At 41.0% G+C, this 25,149-nt stretch overlaps 1 protein-coding gene across 4 annotated transcripts in view; it reads right to left on the bottom strand.

Annotated features, from left to right (window-relative positions):
• The window catches only part of FILIP1 (filamin A interacting protein 1), a 114,285-nt gene that overhangs the window by 51,016 nt on the left and 38,120 nt on the right, over window positions 1-25,149 (bottom strand). For all 4 annotated transcript variants that reach the window (XM_069851331.1, XM_069851328.1, XM_069851330.1 and 1 more), the window contains one exon: window positions 16,372-16,650. In XM_069851331.1, the coding sequence (XP_069707432.1) occupies window positions 16,372-16,644 (273 nt within the window). In that variant the 5' untranslated portion in view covers window positions 16,645-16,650. The remainder of the gene's footprint in view (window positions 1-16,371; window positions 16,651-25,149) is intronic.

Genomic DNA, 25,149 nt, shown 5'->3' with positions numbered 1-25,149 from the left:
CATTTAATGCTGAGCTCTCTTTTGGAAGTTACTTGCTAACATCCATTAAAACGTATTTTAAAAAAATGGGGGCAGGGCATTTGCTTGTCCTTCAAGGCAGGTTTATGAGGCCAAGATCCAGGGAAGAGCTGTAAAAGGTATAAGTTTTCCATGGGTGGGACAGAGCTCCTGGAATTCCCTGGAGCGTATGTCTTCCACAAGCCCAAAAGTATGTGGGGCAGAAGAGTACAGGCACCAGTTTTTCTCTCACCTGCCCTTCCAGCATTCATCCCAAGTGAGCTTGTGAAGCAAAATAAGGACTAAGGAAAGCTTCAAATATTTTTGGAAAAATTCCATACAAATCCTGCTCCCATGTAAGCAATGACTGTTTAGGATTTATGAACTGACGAACTCTTCGTGGTTTCCACAGTGTTCATAATGGCAGTCCGTATTATCCTTAAAGCGAATCTTAAACCTTTACCCAGCACCACGGATGCATCACAGCTCTACGAAAGTACCTGCTTTTAAAATGAACCAGGAAAGAATTTCAGGAAATGACAAAGACCCTTTAGTCTTTCTTCAACTAAAATAGAGTAACATGAAAATAGAACAAAAAAAAATAGCTTAAGGCAAAGATCATGCCACCTAGTTGTGAAATACCCCAGTTATAAACAGCCATCTGTAGGTGCTTACTCTGTACGTTTTGTAACCCCAAGTAAAAGCTTTGCGCATTCTCTGCAAGATAGAAAATGCAGACTGAAATAGTATTAATGTTTTCCCAGCACGAGCGTGGAAAGGTGCATCACTCATGGATGTCAAAACTACAAATGAATTATGTGTGCTAGTCTCAAAGAGTGCCAAAAGAGCCTGTACACCTCACTACATCATGTCCTGAGAATACACCACTCTCAGTACAGAAGAAATATTATTTTAGGAAAGTTTTAGACAGGTTCAGGAATATATCATTTTTTATATCCCTGCAGAAATAACAGCTATCTTAGTAGTTTTGTTACTGTGAAGCCAATGCTCCTGTATTGCAGAAAAAAACCTTTAAAACATCTAACAGGATAGCACGGGAGTTAGAGGGGATTTATAAATATCACCATTTTATGACATGTTGTCTTAGGCCTTTTTAGGAACAGAGCTCTTGAGCTGTATCTGTGTCCTGCCCCAGTGAACAAGTTTAGTGTCATGCTGTGTGCCTTTGCAGAAGGAGCCCCGTGCCACAGATGTGCTCAGAGAGAGCACTGTGCGAAGGGAGCACCAAGAACAGGGGCATCCCTTTCTACCCCTATGCACCAAAGGCCACAGCCAAGCACGATGAATCATAGAATGATTTGGGTTCGTTGGAAGGGACCTTAAAGATCATCTGGTTCCAAACCCTTTCCATGGGCAGGGACACCTTCTGCTAGATCAGGTTGCTCAAAGCCTCATCCAACCTGGCCTAGAGTACCCCCAGGGATGGGGCATCCGTAACTTCTCTGGACAATCAGTTTCAGTGTGTCACTGCCCTCTTTCTTCCTAATAGCTAATCTAAATCTGCTCTCTTTCAGCTTAAAACTGTTATCCTTCATCCTATCACTGCACTCCCTGATAAAGAGCCTCTCCTCAGCTTTCCTGAAGGCCTCCTTTAAGTACTGGAAAGCTGTTATAAAGTCTCCTTGGACCCTTCTCTTCTCTAGATTGAACAAGCTCAGCTCTCTCAGCCTGTCCTTGTATGGAAGTTGCTCCAGCTCTCTGATCATCTTTGTGGCTGTCCTCCGGACTCACTCTAACAGATCCATGTCATTCCTGTCCTAAGGACTCCATACTGAACACAGTAGTCCAAGAGGCGATCTCACTAGAGAAGACTAGAGGAGGAGAATCACCTCCCTTGACCTGCTGGTCACACTTGTGATGCAGCCCAGGACATGGTTGCCCTTCTCAGCTGCACATTGCCAGCTCACGTTGAGCTTCTCATCACCTAGCACCCCTAAGTCCTTTTCTTCAGGGCTACTCTTAATCCGTCTTCCTCACAGCCTGCATTTGTGGCTGAGATTGTCCCAACTGAGGTGCACGACCTTGCCCTTGGCCTTGCTGAACTTCATGATATTTGCATGAAACTTTTATTTGTTTTGGTCCCAAGCACAGAAAGCTTCAGGTCCTACCACAACGCACACCTCAGGAACAGGCACACCTCAGACCCTGTGCTATTATGGAGGGGAGGGGGATGAGTTCATTCTCTCTTATTGAACTTGTCGGACCCTGGAAACCTCGTTAAACATTGACAGGGCCAGGTAGAGCAAACAGAGACAACTCGGGTTCGGTCATTTAATGCTGTGACTTGGGAGAGCAGTCCCTGCGTAATTCCTTAGTACGGTAATAGCAGAGACGGGGAGAACACTGCTCTTCCCAGTGAGTGCCCCAGCCCCTGTTCAGTTGTGCACTGCCGTCCATACTTTCCTTCCAGCCTCGTTAGTCTTTAACCATTGAGGATTAAAAAGGAGCTACTTTAGCAGGAGGGAATCAGTCCCTGAAAAACATTTAACTTGTCAGCTCAGAAAGATTTCTGGAAGCTGCAAGTTTGAGTCTCCAAGAGGCAGAGGGAGCCAAGCCAGGAGAACAGGTGATGCTGAATGGAGGAACTGGCACCCTAAGCAAGGAAAAGGTGTCCAAGAGCTTTGAAAGAGTTTTGAAAGAAGCCCTTATTGATTACTTTGTATTTAAAAGGAAGCAGTGATCCACTCGGGGAGTCCAGGGGACCGGGCAGGACTGTCAGCCCTGAAGACCCCTTGCTGAAGCCCAAGGGGAGGATACCCAGCCCAGGGACAGGCTGGGTGGCATCATCTCCAGGCACAGGCAGCTCCCTGCTTGTCTCCCCTTTCTTGGACCCCCCCATGCTCTGCAGGCTCTGGATCGCATTAGCGTGACAAGGGGCCTTCTGCCTTTTCTGGGCTTGGGCATTGCTCCTATCATTATCTTTACAAGGGTATCAGCTAATTCACCAAGTACTCTGTTTCCATGGACTTACGATAACAGTTTGTGAAAAGCAAACTAACAAACAGACGCTTGGGTTGCTAGGAAGAGTTGGATCAAAAAAGAGGTCTTGTGCTAATAATAAACTGGAGAGAAATATGCTTTTATTTGGTCAGCAACAAGCCCCCGCACAGGAAGACTCTGAAGTGCAGCTATCACAGGTCGGAGAGGGCCCAAGGCAATATCCTAACCTCCTGTCAAGCTCGGGATTTCCAAACTCCAGACGATCTCTCTGAAACTCCTTAGAATTAATGTAGAGGGAAGGAGCTGAAACAGCAGGCCTGAGTAACACATGATTTCATATTTCCCCTAAATCACTAATTTTCCAATGAAACAATTAAAAGAGAAATAGGGTTTCTGTGATTCTATGATAGGGTGAAGGTGTTTTCTTTCAGTGTATAGTGAACAACTATCATTATATTAAACCACTGGATACAGACTATTTTCAGAAAGCAAGTCAGAAAAATCCTGTAGAGCAACACTTTCACTACTTCAACATATGTATCTAGAAAGAGGTACAAGAGGCTCAAAGTGGGAGTATCGTAGCTAAGAAGAGGGAACCATACTGCAAAAATGCTTCTACTGGTGGACATCTACTATAGGTGCCTCCCTTGTCTCAAAGCACAATGCTCTCCAGCATAAATCATAAGCTAGGAGACAAAACCACAAGGAAGAGATTTCAAATTGGAAATAAAATTGTGTATCAATCCCAGAGGACAGTTTTTAGCTGTTTTCACAAAATCACAGAAGCACTAGGTTGGAAAAAAAACCACTGGATCATCGAGTCCAGTTTTGGTAGAAGGAGCATGGTGTTTGGCACAGAAAAGCCATCTCTCAAGTCCTTTTTTTTGTTTTGTTCGTACTCTGATCATAGAGAGCATTCAAGCATGAGACAACCACATATTGCACCAGATTGTAGCACAATCAAACTTATTTGCCTAAGTCCAGAAGACTGCAGTTAGTCACAGAAGCTCTTTGAAGTCAAGATACAAAATACATACATTTACTTCTATTGCCTTTTCATAGTTTAAATTGTCCTACAGAAAACTTGATGTTAACTTTCTCCCTATATTGTTCAGATTGTGAGTTCTTGAAAATAAACAGGCTTTTCTGTTAATAAAGTGCCCTCAAGTACCTGATTCTTTAAACAGTAGTGGCAACAAAGACAGATTAACGAAGAAGCACTTTCACCTCTTAGTAATACTCTAAAGGCAAGAAACACAGAAAGCCAAATATGTTGAGAATATGTTTTCCCAGTCATTTTCTCCAGGAGCAAAGCTTGCTTAGAGGCTCCATGTCCATCAAACTCTTACAATCATAGAACAGCCCAGGTTGGAAAAGACCTCAAAAGATGAACTGGTACAAACATTTGTCAGAAAGGAAGCCTAGATAAGATCATCTAGCACCATGTCCAATCTCATCTTGAAAACATCCAGTGATGGGGACTCTACCTCACCCATGGGGAGGTTGTTCCAGGCAGTGCTTGCTTGTTCTCACTGTAAAAAAATTCTTTCATGTGTCAAGATGAAACCTCTTTCAGTGCAATTTGCACCCATTGCCCCTTGTCTTCTCCATGTGGCCTCTTGTAAAGGGAGAGCTTCTGTCTTCTTTGCAGCCACCGTTTAAGGACCGGAATACTGTGATGAAGTTCCGTCCCAAGATTTCTCTTCTCCAGGGAGAGAAGAGCTATCTCCTTCAGTCTTTGCTCACAGGGCAGGTTCTGCAGGCCTTTGATCCTCTCCATGGCCCTCCTTTAGGCTTTCTCCAGTCTGTTTGCATCTTCATTGAATTGTAGGGACCAGAACTGGACACAATACCCAGTGAACTCCTTTGGCTGTCCCTGCTGATAGAGGTGCTACAAAGTTGAATTCTATCTAAGCCTCATTTTATACTTGTGGGGGCTGCCAAAATCTAAACGCTGGTGATCTGAGATCTTTAGTATGTCCATGGAGGGGGTGAAGTGCCATGGAGTGCTGCTGTCCTGCACAGCTTCGCTCCTCTACTGCCTGGTGAGTAGTGCCCTTAAGATGTGGTGTCTGTGTTTCTACCTGGGAAATACAAATTCCACAAGGCAATGCTCCCCTCAGGACTGCATGCTAGCTACCCAGCTGGAAGGCTGACATGAGGCCACTCTTTGCAGGGTTACCCTTAAATACTCGGGGGGGGTTGGCAGAATAAAAGAGAAGAGCTTTCTTTTGCTCGCTGGCTTTAGCAGATCCAAGGTTTGGATCCGAGTTCCAAACCTTGCTCTACTACGTGCCTAGTAAAATATTTAAATGATATAGAAAGGATGTAAAGAGGTCCCTGTATAAAACTGAAACCATTTAGGAAACAATAGCATGACTCTGCTGCTTGTAAAAGGGGACTGGCAGCCTAGCAACCAAATTCTTGTTCAATGGAAAGACCGTTACACAAGCCCGGCGTTCGGACGTGCTTCTTCCTCGTGTCCTGCCCTGCCGATTTACTACAGCTCTCTCTCCCCATTCCCACAGTCTTTGGCCTCTCCCGTGAGACTGGTAACAAAACTCAGCACCCACAAAATGGGGAATTTTTGCCACAACCCATTTGTCACCTGGGAAATGGGGCTGAGCTGATCAAACTTGTTCCATCTGAGGCATCTAGTAAATTGGAAAAAAATTCCAGTAGTATTCAAGATGGACTGAATGGAGTCAAAGTAATCACTATCAGCTGAGAGTAAAACCCAATGAAAGATCCTTTGCCAATACATCTCCTAAACTCTTCTCCTGAATTTTGTTTGTACGTAGCCTTCCTGCAGATTCACCGAATGCCTCTGTCAAAATGAGTTACCAGTAACAATTTTCTTCATAGCTCCATGTCTGGAGCCATCTAAAATAAATCTAAATACTTCAGAGAACTCTAAATATTTCAATATTATGAAAATCCTCTCAATTAGTTGAAAGGAATTTTGAAAATTTGGGAGCTGAAGTATTGTTTACAGGGAATACACTTCTGTAATATTTGGACAATCTGGTATTTCCAGCTTTTGACTATTTCTTTTTTGGTTATTGTGACACTTTGTTTTGCCTTCACAAATGAAAGCTCAAGCAATAGAGGTTTAATGTTTATGAAATTGTATTTTTCTTCCCAGTAGTAAATGGCAAGAAACACGGGGGCCAGTGTCGAGTGGCATTCCTCAGGGGTCGGTATTGGGACTTGTGCTGTTTATCATAATCTTTGTCAGTGCCGTGGACAGTGGGATTGAGGGCACCTTCAGCAAGTCTGCCAATGACACCAAGCTGTGTGGTGTGGTGGACATGCTGGAGGGAAGGGACTCCATCCAGAGGGACCCTGACAGGCTTGAGAGTTGGGTTTGTGTGAGCCTCATGAAGTTCAACAAGGCCAAGTGCAAGGTCCTGCACATGGGACAGGGAATTCCTAAGCACATTTACAGGCTGGGCAGAGAATGGATTGAGAGCAGCCCTGAGGAGAATGACTTGGTGCTTTAGTTGATGAGAAGCTCAACATGACCAGACAATGAGCACTTGCAGCCCAGAAAGTCAACCATATCCTGGGCTGCTTCAAAAGAAGTGTGGCCAGCAGGTCGAGTGAGGTGATTCACCCCCTGTACTCCGCTCTCATGAGACCTCACCTGGAGTACCGCATTCAACTCTGGGGCATGGACCTATTGGAGCGAGTCCAGAGGAGGGCCATGAAGATAATTGGAGGGCTGGAACACTTCTCCTGTGAGGACAGACTTGGAGAGTTGAGGTTGTTCAGCCTAGAGAGGAGAAGGCTCCAGGGAAATGTAATTGCAACCTTCCAGTACATAAAGAGGTAAAGAAAGCTCAAGAGTGACTTTTTACTGGGGCATGTATTGATAGAATAATGTTGTCATGGCTTTAAACTGAATGAAGGTAGATTTAGATTAAAGAAGTTCTTCATCATGAGGCACTGGAAGAGGTTGCCCAGCAATATTGTGGGTGCCTCATCCCTGGAAGTGTTCAACATCAGGCTGCACAAGGACTTGAGCAACTTGATCTAGTGCAAAGTGTCTCTGTCCATGGCACGGGGGTTATATATAGATGATCTCTAAGGTCCTTTCCAACCCAAACCATTCTGTGATTCTAAATAACTGTCAAACCACAGACAGGAACCTTTACTTCTAGTAGTAGTGTTGTTACTTGTATTTCACACAGTACAAGTTATTTATAGTGCAACAGCTGCTCTGCACTGCATCAGAATCCACATAGGTCACAGGTTCTCCGTGTAAATTTGCAGTCTTAGGCTGATTTACTAAATTCCAGTAGACTTTATAAATGTTTCACTTAGAACTAACAAACATCACAACCAAGGTATCCTGCTGAGGAAGATCAGGAAGATGTTCTCACATTGTTTTCTGTGCTATCTGGGACAAGCTCATGCTGTGTCACTGTTGAGGAATAGTCTTGGCTCTGAAAATCCCCATTAGAGACCTTAAAGAGTGAGTACCGCGTGTTCTTTTAGTTTAGATTAATGGAGAAAGCATCTTCAGGCAGCTGTACCAGAAAAACTGTATCTGCAAAACTTTCTTAACATTAATCCATGTTTAAACTCAATAAATTCCCTTCTTTTCTTATACCAGGATGACATTCAAATAATTAAAAGGAAAGGACACTTTCTTCATTTTGTATCATGATGCTAACAATATGAGTAGAGAAAGTAATAAAAACTACCCCTGCCTACTGGAATGACATTTTTGTTAAAGGCCTGATTCCTCAAACTATCCCTATTTGTCTTCCAGGTCAGATGTACTTAGTGTATGAAGCATGCTTCGAAGTTGGGAAGTTAGATGCTCTACTGTATATTGCATTGTACACAGCTCTTTTTGCTAAAATCTCAAGAAATATTCTTTTCTCCCATACTAGGTATCTGAAGCAGCCTTTTTTATATCAGTCACTGAGTGATTCATGCAAAATGGTGGCTAAAGACATATATACAGAATTTTTCCTGCCCAGCAGCAATTTTTTTTTCTTGCCTTTAATCTTAGCTTAATTTCCTAATACTTGAAATTGTGTATTTCACTTGCACAAATTTCTTGTAACATTTCTGGACTTGAGTATATCTATGTGATTTACTTTGGAGATGTTTTCAGTGATGAAAAGTGACCATCGGTGGTTTTGCACAAAGGTTTACTGAAATATATCTGGAAATTCAACTTATCCCTCAGGAGTCTGGGGATATGAAGCAGAATTCTCCTGTCTACTGCACACCATGCAGAACTTTCTGGGCCTGTATGAAGCCTTTGGAGCCATACAGTGTATTTCATTTTTGTTGCGCATTATCTTACGGTGATAACACAGAAAGTCCTAAAATCAATACTGGACGAGAGGCACGTGATAGACCAGCTCATCCACTGCACAAACCCTCTGAAGTGGCTCCAGAAGAATTACATCAGAGATTAATTTGACCTCTTACGTTTAAAAAAGTTCACGTTCAAGATTGCAGAGCTGAGGAGAAGCAGCACTGAGCAATGTATTCCTGCTTGCAGCAAGCTTTGAAACAGATCAAATGAGCACTAGAAGACATCTGTCTGTTATTTCCTGCCCACACAGCTTTGTTCTGCTTTATTGCCAGAGAGCTCTATGGATGATGTCACTTTTTTTCTGAAGAAAACAGGCCACCAGGGCCTTTCACTGACATAATTAATTATCTGTAGTCTGGGCCACAGCCAGAAAATTCCCATGGCAAGGCCCTGAGAAGCATTAACTCCACACTGCTTGATGTTTTCAGAATTATTAGGGTCTGGGATATCCTGTCTTCTCTTTTCACACTGAGAGAGTGCTTTGCTCAATGTTATCGAACCGTGGGGCAGTTACTGCAGCATATAGAATTACAGTGTCATGATCCAGCCAGCACAGAGAGATCAGTGCAAGGGGTTACTGTCAATTATGCACAAGAATCTGTGTTTTGGGATATGTTTGACATGCTTCAGTAATGCCTAAATAGCTAAACCCACTGTTTGGGTTTTGCTGTATCTAGTCATATAGTTTACACATCAGCCAGCATTAACCATATAATAACATTTTGCACATGATCTAAAGCCCAGCAGCAAGCAGAGACCACAGATAAATCCAGCCAGACAGCAGGGAGAGGAAGGAATATCTGTTAAAACACCTTTCTGGACACCTGAGCAGGCATATGAATGACAGTATTCACAGTTCAGGGCTGGTATGTGGCTGCACAATGAAGTGTGCATCCTAATGAATAAGGTAATTAACAAAGCAACTTTAGGTCTTTTCTCTGACCTGCAATAGGCACCACAATGCTTACAAAAACAGAGGAGAGCTTCCTGGTTCAGGAACTCCAAATCAGACATGAAAATCCAAATGACTAAGTCCCTGATCTGGTTTATTTATGCTAAGGAAACAGTCTCCAGCTTTTCTTATTCCAGGTGAATGGCCAATCACAAGCTACTATAGCAGTACAGAAAGTCATTAAAATTGCACTACATTCTCTGCACATTGAGGTGTTTTTATATTGCTGGAGTTACGTAGTAAGTTGCTGCGCCCCTTTTGTAACCACAATTTATTTTGTGATCAGTTAGCACCTCTTAAAGAATAAAAAAAAAAATAAGATTAATGAAAGGGTAATAACGAAAAAAGCATTTGTTTTCCTCTTTCTTGTGTTCTCACATGCCCCTTAATCTTATGCTAACCAGTTTGGACCAAGACTCAAGAGATTCATGTTCTACTCATGGACCTCTTTCTTGTGCTTCACACAAAATTAACTGCACCGTGCTGCAATTTCCATTCGTAAAGGAAATAATACTTCCCAGGGATGTTGTGAGATTTAATTCATAAGGATATCATATATAAGATCTAGGTACCAACACTATCAATACTATGAAAAGTATGACACTGACACCAATATAGATGTTCTTCTGTTCATTATCCTCCATTCATTATATACTTTGATTTCCTCTGTGTTTGTATACTTCTGTGCTATCATGCAATTTGTTGAAATCCATTGGTAGCTAAAACGTATCTTCATTAGGCATGTAACTCAAGTTGTCTAAATTGCTCTTCAAAAGTGCTTCATTGACTATGTAAGGAACTGAAGCATCTGAAATTAAGTGCTCTGACTTGAACTTCAGGGAGGTACTTGAAGCTGCTGGTGTAAGTACTCCCCTCTCCAAGGGGAACAAAGTTGTGCAATTAATTTTTCCACAGTGATCTAGCTGCCTTCTAGCAGGAATGATCACACGTGGAGCGGGACAGAGTGAGAGACAATCTGGTGCCAGTGGAGCCATAGCTATCAGGATGATGAAGTTCACAAGGAAAGCTTCTGCTTCCTCTGCAGAGACACAAGCATAACTCAGAGTGGGATGCCAACAGCCATAAGTGTGTATACGTGTGTAATAAACTGTATACATAACTTTCTCTTGTTCAAGCATTTTGTTGGCTTCATCAAGCTGTTTTTTCAGTGCTCTGTGCTACACAGTGCATTCAAGTTACTGATGACTGATGAATGGGCAAGAACAGTAGGACTGCATTAGCGCAAGCACTCACCAGCGTAGCCAATTATTTGAATAGAGGAGCTGTCAGAGGAAACAAGGGAAGTGGTGCAAACTCTTATGAAATGACTTAGAGAGGGCGGCCAATGAAAGGCACAGAGCAAGAGTTCCCGGCCATGCCCACTATGCCCTCACAGCCTCCTGCTGTCTCCGAAATCCCCCCGTTCCTCCCCAGTGTCTGCCCTTCCAGTGACCCTCCACAAGTTCCACTGAGATACACTCTCCTCTCTCTCCATCCTCCCATTGCCTTCCCAGGAGTAACTCTGAAGCCCTTCAAAATCCCTTTTTGCCTGAACTGCTGAGACTGCCCAAGCCAATACTGGGGAAACAGGTTTTCATTATGAAGCTGACTGTATCAATACTTGGGTTTCTGACTAGTTTTAACTTGAAGGTGACAAATGCCTGGAAGCTACCATACAACTGTTCTTGGGTTTGTAATTTCCACTCATTTTGCTGGCATAGAAGAATTGAAGCTAATTGTTTTGCAAAGAACAACAATCATTTCCAGGATAAGAACCATTCCTGACTTAGGAAAGTACTTCCCTTCAATAATGTCTCAGCAGTGCATCATTTTGGGTGCTGCATGTGCACAGCCCTCAGAACCAAGTCACGGAGCTCATTTTATCATGATATCATACAGAATTCTACACTGAAGCCAGCAATTTCATAAAGATGTGGCAAGACACAGGATGTTTAGTCGGGCCAGTAGTTTTCTATGTGAAAATCTTAAATTTCTCTCATTTTAGTCAGCCAATAGGTGGAGCCTTTAACCCTAGGAACAAGACACTTTCTCAGATAGCCGCTTTCTTACAATTATTATATAAAGACTTATATTTGCTTTTATTAAAGCTCATTTTGGATGGAAAATAAGCCATTTTGCTCTCAAGAGCTTATCTGATCCTCAGCTGGAGAAAAGGAGACACAAACTTAATAAATACACAACTGGGACAGCAAAGTTAATAAAAACAGACTCAGCTACAATTGCAATGTTAAATTAACAACTGGTGACTCAGAGTACTAGACAGTATTATGACACATAAGACATATGCTCATTGCAAGCTTTCCCAAGAATCCCAGATATTTTAAAGCCAGATAGTCCATGCTTCTAGCATTTATTGCAAAAGGGTTGGCCACGTCCTGTCCCACAGAGTGAGCCTTCTCTTTAGAAAATGAGAAAATAGACAAGCTTTCTCATTAGTGTTGAACTGAGTATACAATCTCTATGAAGCAAATGAAACAAAGTAAAAAGGAATCAAATGACATCAGTTGATTAAAATTATTTGAGACAGATTGCAAAGAAGGATCCATTAAAGACAATGATCCCAATAGGAATAAGATTAAAACTTAAAAGTTGATTGGGGGCAGTCCTTACTGTTCTGTTTTGGACAGAAGACCAAGAATTTTTGAAAAAAAGAAAACAAACCAAAAACCCAGCTGTTCGTACTCTTCCCTTCACTCTAAATGGGATATTCAATGGATCAGAGACACCTGTCATTTATTCCTGCCTCTTTTGAACCCCCAAGCTTAAATAACATGATAGGTGTCACTCTGTAAAGTACAGTTCAGGCATTAACAGAGATGGTTGTTAAAATATGTCTATGAAAGAAGTTTTCAGCCTACAGCTGTCCATTGATAGTGATGTATTATTGAGGATAATCACTCTGAAAAACAGATAATTCTGAAGAAATTGCATTGCCGAAGAGGTGTGCTGTCTTTTTTTTTTCTCTCTCTCGCATAGAACAGCAAGATTCTGTTTTAAAATTCACAGTTTGTGTTTGCTAGACAAGTCCTGCTTACTGCTGGTATCTCCTGTACATTGTGCAGCAATGATTGCAGGCTCCAGAAAAAAACTATTCTGGACAAAATCTCCGGTTGTAAATTATTCAATGAAAACAGAAGAGAACATTTGTGGTCTGAAGTCTGTCCTAACTTAACCTTTTGTCCTGCGAAAGCCTGCTTCACCAGGAAAACAAAAACAAACAAACAAGGGGTCAGTCAGAGGAGAAACATTTTCTTTTTTAATGCATTTTACTGATATTCTTATGCCAGACATTTTCAGGGATATTTTTAGGCTCTAATTTTGCTACACTGTGGATACCATTTCTCTCTTCATTGTCTTGCCTTGTCTAAGTTCCTCTTCCATTTCTCCAGCTTGGCTCCATTTATCACTGTTGTATTCCCCTTTCCTTATGTTCTTTTTCTTCTGCTGCCCAACCTCTTCCCTCTCATTCCATTCTCCTTAAGTCACTTCTCCCTACTCGCATTAACCCTATCTTCATTTTTGCTCTATAGCTCTGTACATGACAAGATTTTTCTCTGGGGACTTTGAGTTTTATTTGTATTATATGCTCAGACATTCCTCAACTATTTCAATGCAAATAAGAAGAATTCACAGTTATAAACACTTATGCAAAGCTACTCTACATGCACTTTCCTATGACTTTCTCTATTCTTTCCACGCTGTCTCCTCTTCAGTTTCTCAAACTGTGAGATATTACTAATGACCATTTGAAAACTCTTTCTCTTCACTCTGTTACATATTCTTTCCTCTGGTGCCAAGGCATCTTGTTTCAACTTTCTCTTCTGACTTTAATATTGCCTGAAAGGAACACATCTGGTGTCCGCCCACCTGTCTATCCCATATTCCTTGCTTAAGCTTTCAGGCAGCTCAATATTTAATAATATTAATGCAAGAGTATCAAGAAAGTCACGTAAGAAAAAATATGTGTGTATATGGTGTTTTTAACTAAGCAATACCTAGGTGGCTCTGACAATGTTGATTCAACATCTCAGGAAAGTCAGGTTCAGAACAAAAGCAGTTCCATGAATTACATGAAAGCTTACATATTGCAGCAAGAGGACAAAGAGACAGAGAGAAAAACATCACTACAGCTACAGAGTCAAAATCTCTTGCTTGTACCAGTCAGACTGACAAGTGATAGGAAGGCCAAGTAAATCCTTGTTAGCAGAGAAATGAAATATTAAACCCAGTGTATAAGGCACCAGTGAGCTCTCTCCTACAGCACCACACACAGGTCCAGCTGCAGACGTTAAGATGAACCCAGGGTGCAACTGGCACTGAGGAAGGGGTGATGGAAGATGTGGAACATCTATTTTGCTAAAGGAAACTAAAAAGACGTGGCACAGCTAGTACAGCAAAGCAAGGGCTCAAGAGTGTGTATCTCCACTGGAGTCTACAAAAACATCAGGCCTTGAACAGTAGGGAGAGAGGTGGGGTTTTCAAGGTATGATGAGTATATAACGAAATTTCATAAAGGTTTCACTAGACATAACTACAATTGCACTAGAAATTAAAACAAATAAATTGCTGAATGTTCAAGTTTTCAGTTCTAGAACTGTTTTCTAATAGGAGTAGTAAAGGTAAGCAACCTACCTTGTCTTAAAACACAGCTTGATAAATTCATGACAAAGGTTAAATGAAATGCCTGTTTAAAGAATACCTGAGCTCATTATCATTTAAAAAAAGAAAAAAAAAAGACATAAACATCACTGCTAGGGCATATCTTCATTGTTTACTGGCATGTTCACCTTCAAAATGAAGAGCTAGGATGTCAAGACCCAAAGTAAGGACTCAAAATTGATACTGACAGCACCACGGCATGGGTCTGTGTTTGCTGTGTTCTTAGATTGTGTGAATAGTGAAGTAAGCACATGAAGCATATGTGTACACCACCAGCTTATCCTGCTAACCCCATGTTTGTCATGACCAGAGTACTTCCCATGGCTGAGCTCGTTGCTTGGGATTTACAAGGCAGTGTCACCCTGCTTTGTGTTCGGTAATGCAGGCATAACATCTCCCTGCTCATGACTGCTGAGTAAACCATCGTGGTATTTTATCCCATTTTGTTCTTCAAAACATATTGGATCTCCCTACAGGCACAGCTTGCTGTTATTCTCAAACAAAATCTTCTTACATACACCTATTTGCTTTGCAACTGTTGAAATGGCTTCAAAACCCACAGTCTGATTTGTCAGTCCAACAAAACACCAGTCAGCTACCAGAGATGTCCGAATAAATCTGAAAATGAAAAGCCACAAAATGACTCAGTGCATTAGGTCACTGTGACAGCCAGGAGGTAATACCAGAGTATTTACTTTGGCTGGAGTCTTCCTTGGCTCATCTTCATTTGTAGTGTTAAAGCCAGGCTCTCATCTCAAGCCAAAGTGCTGTAGCTTGCCCACTTCAGTAACAGTTCAACACAGATACCAGGTAAAGAACTAACTCAAACAGTGTTTTTTTCAAAACTAAATTAAAAGCTTCTATGGATGAAAAAGAATAATGAGTCTCTTCCCTGCCTGGCAACGGGTAGCAGAACAGACACACTCTACAGCTACCAACATGGTTGTCTTCACAATCCTCTCATGATGCTGAGAGGCTTTAGCAGAACCTAAATATCTCTGTGGGTCTGCACGTATGAATATCCCAAAAAGCATTATCCAGGGCAATGGGAGTATCATCTTGGTGAGGATTTTCAGCCCCTACTATGGTGCAGATGGCAGCTGTCTCCACTGTCCCCGTAGGGATAAGGAGAACATGGACAGTCCTTTAAAGTTTGTGTAACAGTCTGTGAAGAAAAAGACTGTGGTGAAGAACCACATTTCCGTATACTGAACAGGAAAACTACTCAGAGATAAGACTGAAGGCATTTATTGCCACCCAGGAAACTTTACTGACTTTCCTTCTCATGTCCCATTTCCAGACCACAAAGGTGACTTCACAAACTTCGTTCTGAACAGCATGAGCATGATACATTTCTAATGAGGTTTGGCTTTGTTCACCACTGAAGCTGCATGCTAGATTTGTCTTCTGGGAAATGACATCTATACGAGCTTTTGTATAAAGTAAAAAATGAAGCACTATAAATAAGGATACTGTTCTGTAATGATAGAATTTTTCTCCTTTGCAAAATTGCATTCCACAAATTTTCTTGCTTATTTCCCCAGTTTTCCCGGTTGGGCAGGTTTTTTCTGCTTGTCCACAGATTCAGTGAAAAATATCATTAAAGTGCAAACAAATTTTGGCAAGCAGTCCTACCACAAAAGGGGATAAGCTTTGAAAAGTCAGAAGTCTTCATGTGAGTTTTTTGAAATACCATGTTTCAGCTCTTTAATTTGAAATTGCATTTTCCCTGAAGGCTCAGACTCCCAAGAGCTCAGTGATTTATTAGGAACTAAGAGAATTCTCAAAACTGGATAGAAATTTGGGGGATGTGAGATAAGCACAAATTCAGGCTGTCTGTCATCAAGGACTTACTACTTGGCTGAATAAACATGCAAATCAGGACAACTGAGAAAACTTTCAGGTGAGCACCACTCCAAGAAATAAAACTAATGGGCCTTTGCAAGGCAGGGAATGTGCAGAGTGCTGGAGGCCAGGCAGGACACACAGAGTTTTGGCTGAGCTCTGAGCAACATCTGAATATGCAGGAGGTCCAGGGGCCATCTTAAGTCCTTCCTTCAGGATTACTGACTTGCAGGTTTTTCCCTTGAATACTTGCATTACAGATTCTAATTACACTGACTATGTTTTCTTGCCTTTTTCTGAACTGATTCCCTTGTGGTTGTTTTCTGCCTCTTTTTAAGTGTTCAAGACCTTCATATCCTCCTTTCTTTGCTAGTTCTGACAGGTGCTTATAATTTCTTTTGCCTAAGTAGGTGCAAATAGAGATGATAAATAAAGCAATACTAAAAACTATGACTATAAACAGCAGCTACCGCTGCTCTCTCCTTATGGTCTTTTGCCTTAAATTCACATGTAACTCTCAGCTGAGCCCTGTGCATCTCGAACAACCTAAAAATAAATAGACATATAGAAAATATAGTAAAAAAGATGCTTGATTTACCTGCAGTTCTCCTTCCATTATACTGAGGAGCTTTATCAAGTCCTCTTTAGAAAATTCTATGGACTTCTTGTTCTTTCGTTCAGTAGGTCCAGGTGATTTTGAGTGCCGTTTGACAGTTGCTGAAACCATGATCTCATCTTCCTTCCGATGAGGTTTGTTCTTTTTCTTGGCTTCCTCCTGAAGTTTTTCATTCTCTGCATGGCTGATGACAGGCTTGGAACTGGAGAAGTGCCCATTAGATGAGCTTTCTCCACCTTGGTTTCGGGACCTCATCGCTACCTAGAAAGAAACAAACATAAAGATGCATTCATAAACAAAATTACTTACAAAAAGCCACAGTGGAAATACTGCCTTTTGAAAGAACAACAGTCTTCTAAAATACTGTCATGCTCATGAACCAGCAGTAGAAAGCTCAACCATTTCAACAACTCTGTGTGTGGTCCACAGTGAATCCAGGACATCAATTATAAAGTCCTGAAGTAAGGGTAACCATAATTTTCAGCATGCTGAGATGCTGATATGAGTTTAAATGTAAGGAAATTAAAAGTAATGCAGGAAAATTATAAAGAACATTTTCCAATGCTCCCTTTCCTTCAGTCAACAGTTTGATTATTTACAATTCATCACTAGAAAACAAAGCAGATTGTTAAGTAGATCTTACTTTAACATGAGGTTTACTTGAGAGACAAGAATGCAATTACATTTTAGAAAAGCATATGCCTTGCATATAAATTCTCTACAAGTGTAGTGACAATGCATAACTTCCCTGAGAGAAGCGATGGTTTTATTCCAGTTAGCCAGGAAAAAATGGAGACTGCAGACTAAATCAAGTGGTAAACTCCACTTTAAGTTAAATACTGCATGAGATTATTAGACCAAAAGTGCCATAAAGGAAAGTTGAAAAGAAGTTGAAAAAAAAGAGCACAGAGGGCATGAAACCGATAAGAGGTAAATGAGCAAGATAGTGCAGTCCCACCAGAAGATCTGGGGCTTCTCCAGAATGTCAGGTCATGGTTATTCAGTGCTCACGTCTCTGCCCTCTTAAGCACCTACACTGCATTCTTAGACTGTGTCTACGCTAGGAAATTAAATAGTGACAGCAAATTTTCCTAAGCAGTGACACTTGACCTACTGTATTGCTGACTTTTTGGTACACTCCTTGGAACACTTCTGGTCCAGATAAACTACCAGTCTCCGAGCCAGTTCTAAGGCACAGTTCAGGAATTAACCCAGGCCAGGTCCAGATGCACCTGCCCTGTTCTGGAGGAGAGTTTAGTAGCACAAGCATAACTGGATTGTGCTATTTGATTGCAGGGATGGAACTCGGGGCCCTAGGACAGTTAAGTTTACAAGTAACATAGCCTTGGTATCACACAAAGCATACTTGTGAAAAATCATCCTTCCTGTATATCATCCTCATCAAACAACAGTCTTCTGTGTTCCCCTCTGCTGAATGCCATTCAGCAATATAAAATTAAACCATTTGCCTTTATCTTCAAATATTTTCACAGTTCTTTTGCATACACTTTTCTCTTCTTTCTTCCCCCTTAACCCTGCAGATCAGCCAGGGACATTGCTAGCCCTTAAAATCTCTGTAAGGTCTTGTCTCATGTCACTGACAAGCAATGGCACGGAAGGCAGGATGGGTTCATCAGTGCGTATTTCATTACAGATGTGCATAGAATACTCAGACATGTTTATATATGGACCCATGTTGCTACCCCTGTCACCTTATGTCACCTCATGTCCAATGTTATGTTGAAGGGCTAAAGCACAACCAGTTCACTAAGCCTCTTCTGAGTAACTTTAGTTTCTGAAAGTTTCCAGTGCAGTGGCTGCCTCTAGAAGTGATAAGCCTGGTATTTATGACAAACTAATGGGACATAGGTATGAAGAGAGGCCATTGTTCTGACTTATTCCAATGTAAATCAAGGCCAACAAGGAGTTGGTGGAAGGGGGTTGCACCTGCGGAGAGGTGCGGACATGACAGGTGACCCAAACCTGACCAACAAAGTATTCCATGTCATACACATCATAGTATAAAGCTTAAGGATCAGAAGAGTCAGGTCCTCTTCTTTGATGGCCAACATTCAGGGAGGACCTTGCCTGTCAGTCTGCCCCTGAATGCATCTGTGTGTTCCAGAACACAGTTCCTGGATGCAGTTCCTGAGTCCAGCTCCCACCTTCAACTGAATTTAGTCCAGGACTTTCCCTGCACCGCCCCGGCAGAGTCAATGGTGACTGTATGATTATCAGGGAATTTTGAATTGGTTTTGTATACTTGCATTTATTTTATTATTTTCTTATTGTTACTTTTCTTAATATTGTTTCATTAAAGTTGTTTTAGTTTCCAACCCAAAAGTGCCCTTTCTCTCATTTCCCTTTCCCTGTTCCTCTGTGGGAGGATGTGGAAGCTGCCCAGTTCAGTTGCTGACCTGGCCACGGGTGGAGTGTGGGGTATTAACTGGGACAGTAGGTCTTTGCAATTATTTTCTGTGTTTAAATGAACAGACTTTGATTGTTATTTGCAATTAAGGTATTTGTCATACAATATACAAAGGCAACGGTGAATTTAGGCTTGGTTAAGGGCCAAACTCAGATGTCAAAGGTAAGTCGGTCTCCTAAAAATTAGATTTTCTTCATCCTACTTGAAATTTCTTGCAAAACAGAAAAGGGAAACCATCAGGAACTTATTCTGCCTTACTCTAATTTACTTGTGTATTTGGTCATATTTTCCAGTACCTTAATCTTTTACTTAAATCTTGTTTACCCAAGATAGTCTAAGAATACTAGAAAGTAAAATCTGCACAGAGAAATATCTTGTTTAGATCAATTACAATTTGAACAAACAGACTGAAGAAAGCTGGAGAAAGCTCCGTCCGTATGTCTGAAACTTGTCCAGTTTTCATATCAATAGATCTAATGGATCAATAGATCCACTGCTTCCAAATCTTTCCTCTTACTTAAATTTATCTCTGGATTTAGTTTAGCAGCTTGTTCATTAGTCAAACACATGCTTCTCAACATCGCTAACATCACACACGTTTCTGATAAGGATCTCGGAGCAGCAGTTCACTAGTGTTGGGGCAAAACCTAAAATAAATTGACTAATAAGCTTGGCTAATGTTACACTGGGCCTGTTGTGGCTTGCTACTTACTTGACTCAGGCTGGTGTTATAAATCTCACTCACATTAGCTTTGCGTTTTGGTAGTTTCACACTCAGCAGGAAGACCATCTTTTTATTATCACTGGTTACTCACGTCCTAACTTCATTAATTCAGTGGAATTTGTCCAGCAGCATAAACAGGGACAGAATTAGACCCAGTGTTTTTGAGTGAGTTTCACAATGAGATTCCTTGCATTTTAGGTCTGCTTCTAGCCAAACAATATGTGATACAGGTATACAATGACCTTTAACTTCCTCAGTGCTTATGCAGCGTGTTTTTCATCAAACAGTTTGGATTAAACACATGAATTACACTTTCTAAAAACAGATCTCCATTATAAGCATGAACAATACCTGAGAACCTCAGGAAATCTTTTAGGCCTTAGGTTTGTAATGGAAAAATAAACATTGTACTATGTTTCCTCTCAGATAGGGCTTTTCAATTTGTTTAACTTTAATGGGTTTTAAACTTTCCAACCATGCTTCCTGTCAGGAGAGAGCACTTGGGATTCAATCTTTCTCTATTTTCTAAGTGTTTCCTTCTGAGTCCCTGTGGGTCACAGCCTCCAGACACTTTCATCTCTAAACCAAACCTGTTTTTCATGGCTTACAGTGAGTGGCTGCATGGCTCTAGAACATCCTACATGTTTTAAGAATAAATATTGCAAGTCTGTCTTACATATGTTTTCCAGAGGAAACCAGATTATTACGTTACAGTGTATTTTACTTAGTAACGTGCTGTGTTAGTGATTTCTCCTTAGTAAGATGACTTCACTGCAAGGCCTGAAGGTGCACAATTAATTCTGAATTTAACTCATGACTAGTTCAGACATATCATCCGCCTCAAGCATTGCATCATCAGCCAGATGCGCTTAGCTGGATATGTTAGACCTCAGGAAAGGTGGTGCGCCACCCTGTCACATCATAACTCCAGGCAGCCACTTTGATCCATCTGTCCCTGTGGGAGCTGAGATAACAATTCATGAAGCCACGTAAAGACTAAGTAGTTGACTATAGGTTTATAAGCACGCTAACAGAGAAATAAAAAATTACTATTTAATGAGTGCTTTTACTTGGTGTAAATCAATACAGGTTCACAAATGACAGATGCAAATTTCTTTTACTAATTTTTTTTAAGAAAGCAGTAGAGCAGCCTCATCAATTAACCTGGAGTTTCTGTATCAACCAGCTAATTAGAGTATGACTGTCACTAAAGGAAGGCAAACTTGGCTATTTTAAAAATTCCTTTAGCACTTGTAGATTTATTTTGCAGCAAGTCTTGCATCACTGTAACAGTAGTAGACTGTATGCCACCTTCAGGGATGTTGCCCCTAACAGTCTTTCTTTGCATAAAAGTCTGCCAAAATCAGTGTAATGCTAACACCTGCTCTGTCTTCAGCTATGATTCTGATACTTTTCCAACATCTTACCCAAAAGTAAAGGTGTTGTGTGCTGAAGCCAGAGATTCAGGTGAATTCAAGCTTAAATGGTGACAGAAAAGGCCAACATTTTTACATTCACACAGTCATTTCCAAGGAGTTTAAGGGCCAATCTATGGCATAATCCAGCTGTCATACAGTGCTCTAGGAATACAAAGCAGCTGTAAGGATGACTGAATTTTAATTGGAGGAGTGTAAAGTAGCCAGAACATACCAGTGATCTTGGCTGAAATACTGCGTGCTGGAAAGGAGCGCTTAGTGTTATCATTCTGGACATATGTCTGTATTTCTGATAGCATCATGATAAAGAACAAAAGTTCCTGACAAGTTGCATGACATTATTTTGGTATGCGGACACAAAATTCCTAAAACTTTGCCTATCTGTTGTTTCACCAGAGTTCCAAAATTGATTTTGGGGAGACTGCCAACCTAACACTGGTAACAAATGTCCTCCTGTTGTCTGCCCTGATGTCTCTGTATCTTACAGCATTCCTGATCTGCTAAAGGGATCGTGTTCCCTGAAGAAATAGCTGGTAAGATTTACAATGACTTTAGCATTTAATATTTAACTCTACTGTTGTTTTCTTCCACCTCTTATCATTTTGTATATTAAACTGGAAAGCTTTCCTAACAGTCTCCAGTCAAACAAGAAGTCTTTATGTGATCAGTCACCTTGATTTCAACATATATTGGCTATTCATTTCGACATGCGCTCACAGCATTGGCACTTGGCAGGGAACTCTTCAGCCTGTCTTCTGTTTCACTAGTTTGTTAAGCTATAAGCACAAAGGACAAATGCTATGATTATTTACTTGAGTCTGTATTGTTGTTCTGGGCATGGGTCCTTTGGTTTTCACGAGTTAGCAATCCACACATAAGATTTTATGAAATAACCTTTATGTTAGTTTTACAGACAGCAGGAGGAGGAAATCAGTGAGGAATTTGCTGAGCAGGATGTCAGGAGAGGACAGGCTGCATGCTGTTCCAAATCTTTCCCCTGTTGACGGCAATTTGTTCTCCCTATAGCTCTTGAAATGACAGCTTCGATTAGGCTCTATTACTAGTGCTATTAGAATCAAATAATGCAAAAGAGTTCTTTGAACTTAACATGTAGTTCCCTCCTAGAAATCAGACATGCTGATTTCGGCTCCACAGCACTTTCCCATAAAAAAAAAAAAAAAAAAAATAATAATAATAATAATAATAATAATGGTATAATACACACGCGCACACACAAACAAAATTGGTTTACAGCCATGATATGGTTGTTGCCTTTGGCTATAAATTTATAGTCTGGAGTTCAGTTGCAGATCTAACTGATTAAGATATCACATGAAATTTCTGGGTTTCTATCAGGCTAACAATGCATTGTAGAGTCGGTACAGTTGGGTTATTAGTGAGCCAAAACTGGAATTGTTTCTCAGCTGTGGGTTTAGAAAATTTATGATGGGGAACTATATCTTTCAGAGGTTTGGCTGTGCAGGCATTTGGAGTGGAGCAAAGTGCTGTGCAGAAGTGCCTGGTACACAGAGGAGGTTGCTGAGAACTAGGGCACTGAGCAACCCACATCTCTGCCTAGTAATGTACAGTACCAGGAGTGAAAAGGGAGTTAAAATATGCTCAGAAAAAATAGAACAAATAATGTAAAACCTCCATCAGATCTGAAACACCCCACAAGTGAGAAGGAAAGCTGAAAGACTTTTTCAATAGTATCAATCTGTATCTGCAAGTAGTAAATACCAACAAACAAAAAAAAACAAATAAAAATTTAAAAAAGATGACACCTTCTCATATGTCAGGAAGAGAGGGAGACAGGGACACCAAATTGACCTTGTTGGCCTAGAAGTCCTCAGCGAGGACCACTGCAGATGGGGATGGATGGCTTTAGCCCCAAGGAATGCAGATTGCCAGAACTAAGGCTACATGGCCTCAGAGGTGTGGCTTTCACAGGACAAACATGTAGAGACGTAAAGCATTCACACTACCTTAGAGACAGATTAAAATTATTGGGTTTATTACTAGTTATTGCTTATTATTAGTTATTCCAGGCTGTTTTTCCTGGACTCTGCAATGTCTGTTATTATTATTCTGTCCGACTTGAAATAAAAAGGAATCACACTACCAAGGGATTGTCACGGGACTAGGTACGAACTGATGTCTGTATCGTGCAGAGGCATGTGCTGAGCAATACTGCCCAGTTGCACTTGGATGCTGCATGAAACAGACATGTCAGACTCCAAACTGTGCAACAGGAGAACATCACGCCAAGGGAACGCAGGCCTCATCCTTGACTTGCTTTTGCAGATGCCTCCAGTATTTGTTTCAGTCATGCTGGTCAGAGGACAATGCTAAACCAAATGCTAAACCAAATGACTAATATAATGAAGAACAGCACAAATATCTACGTTAAGCAATTCTGGAGTTTCCTGAATTTCTAAACATCCACACATAGAGCAATAATCCATTGTGTTCTCTAACTTTCCCCCAATCCCTTGCCCTCATGTGCATCATGACTTATCTGCAAGAACAACAAAAGGTCTTTGTTCCTTCTCACATTATTATACGTTACCAGTGTGCTTCTACAAGAGTATGTGTTAGCGGTTTGCTCTTATTGTTGGAGACTGGCATGGAGGTAACAGATACTTTATGAATCAGGACAATTCTCTACTCTGTTAGCAGCTTGAATAAGCGAGCCATAGGGCTGTGATTTTTATATAGAGAACTTATGGCTAGTCTAGCTACACAACATCACTACTGCCTTCATCCTTTCATCTGGTCTGCTTGCTGCACTGGAAAATGATTGTCATACAGGTGTTAGGAGGAGAAATGCCCAAGCACATGTGCTGAACTTCATGTACTGAAGAAGAATTGTTCACGTCATCCTGTTGATGCTGCCTCCACAGCAGGGATTGGACCACCTGCATTGGGAGTTCTACTCTGTGGGCTCCCTCCTGCCCTGTAAGCCCTTTGCCTGATGCAGTAGATTGGGCTGGTTCCTGGGCTTGAGTCTTTAATTATGAGATATAAGGAGAATTTGTCCCTCTTATGGATATCTGACAAAAATGCAGTGACTGTTACAGATGCAGGACACATTTTCTTCCTCTATCAAGCCACCACTACCCTAACCTATTTTGGTGAATAGAACTTTTCTTTTTATGCTGCTTGCAAATAGTGTAGAAAAGTAGCAAAGTATAACAGACACGCTTGTTGAGGTACAGCATGAGAATCAGCAAAGCCTTTTTGCTTTATCAAAGATTTATTTTATAGCTTCTAAAAGTGATTCTTCTAACAGTGGAGTGTAGTAGCACATGGTTTATATTCACCAATGACTATATGAACAATTGTTACTTTGCTTTGAAAAAAAATAAGATAAATAAGCATAAATGTATTATCAAGAAGAAAAGAAAGAGATTTCTGAAAATGCTATATACAGGTACCACTATGAATAGGCATGAACTACGTGAAAGCACAAAAGGATTTCACAAAACTAAAAGGGTAAACCCAGTCCTCTCTAAGGCAGATTTATACTGCTTTAACACTATTTTCTTTATTCCAAGATAAACTGTTCTCTGGCTAAATTATAGTACAGATTTACAAAGAACAGAGTTTATGCTGGTATAATTCCATTCATTTTGTCATTTTCAGGAAAACTTGTGGTTTCAGCTGGAATACTTTAATTGAGTAATGCATGCTGACCAGCTAAGGAGTAATGTGTTTCACAAAGATTCATGTTTCCCAGGCTTTATCTGGAAAAACATCTTGGATGCATGAGGCCTGAGGAATGATAAGCTATTAGATCATCATTCCATCAAAAAAATAAACTTTTATATATCACTCTACCCATGTTTTGATTACTGTGCTTCCCAGCTGCCAGAAAGTACAAACAGGAGTCATAGAGAAGAGACGGCTCAAGTAGCTGACACCACTAGACAAACATGCCCCTAGGTCTGACGAGGACTTAGATATTTATTCTCCAGAGTGGCTATGTGGCTGAAATGGTCTGGCTAGGAGCAAGGTACCTGGCAACAGTGCTGACTATCTGCATTGCAGCATTTTTAGCACGTTTTAGCTGAACTGGGAGTAGGCTGGTTTCTACTCATTCCTCTTTCTGGCCTGTTTCCAGCCCATTGGAGTATCCAGTGCCTAGGACTACTCCTAACTCGAAGGAAAAG

The sequence above is a fragment of the Phaenicophaeus curvirostris genome, chromosome 2, assembly GCF_032191515.1.
Source record: "Phaenicophaeus curvirostris isolate KB17595 chromosome 2, BPBGC_Pcur_1.0, whole genome shotgun sequence".
Classification (NCBI taxonomy): Eukaryota; Metazoa; Chordata; class Aves; order Cuculiformes; family Cuculidae; genus Phaenicophaeus; species Phaenicophaeus curvirostris.
This window is presented reverse-complemented; position numbering and strand designations above follow the sequence as displayed.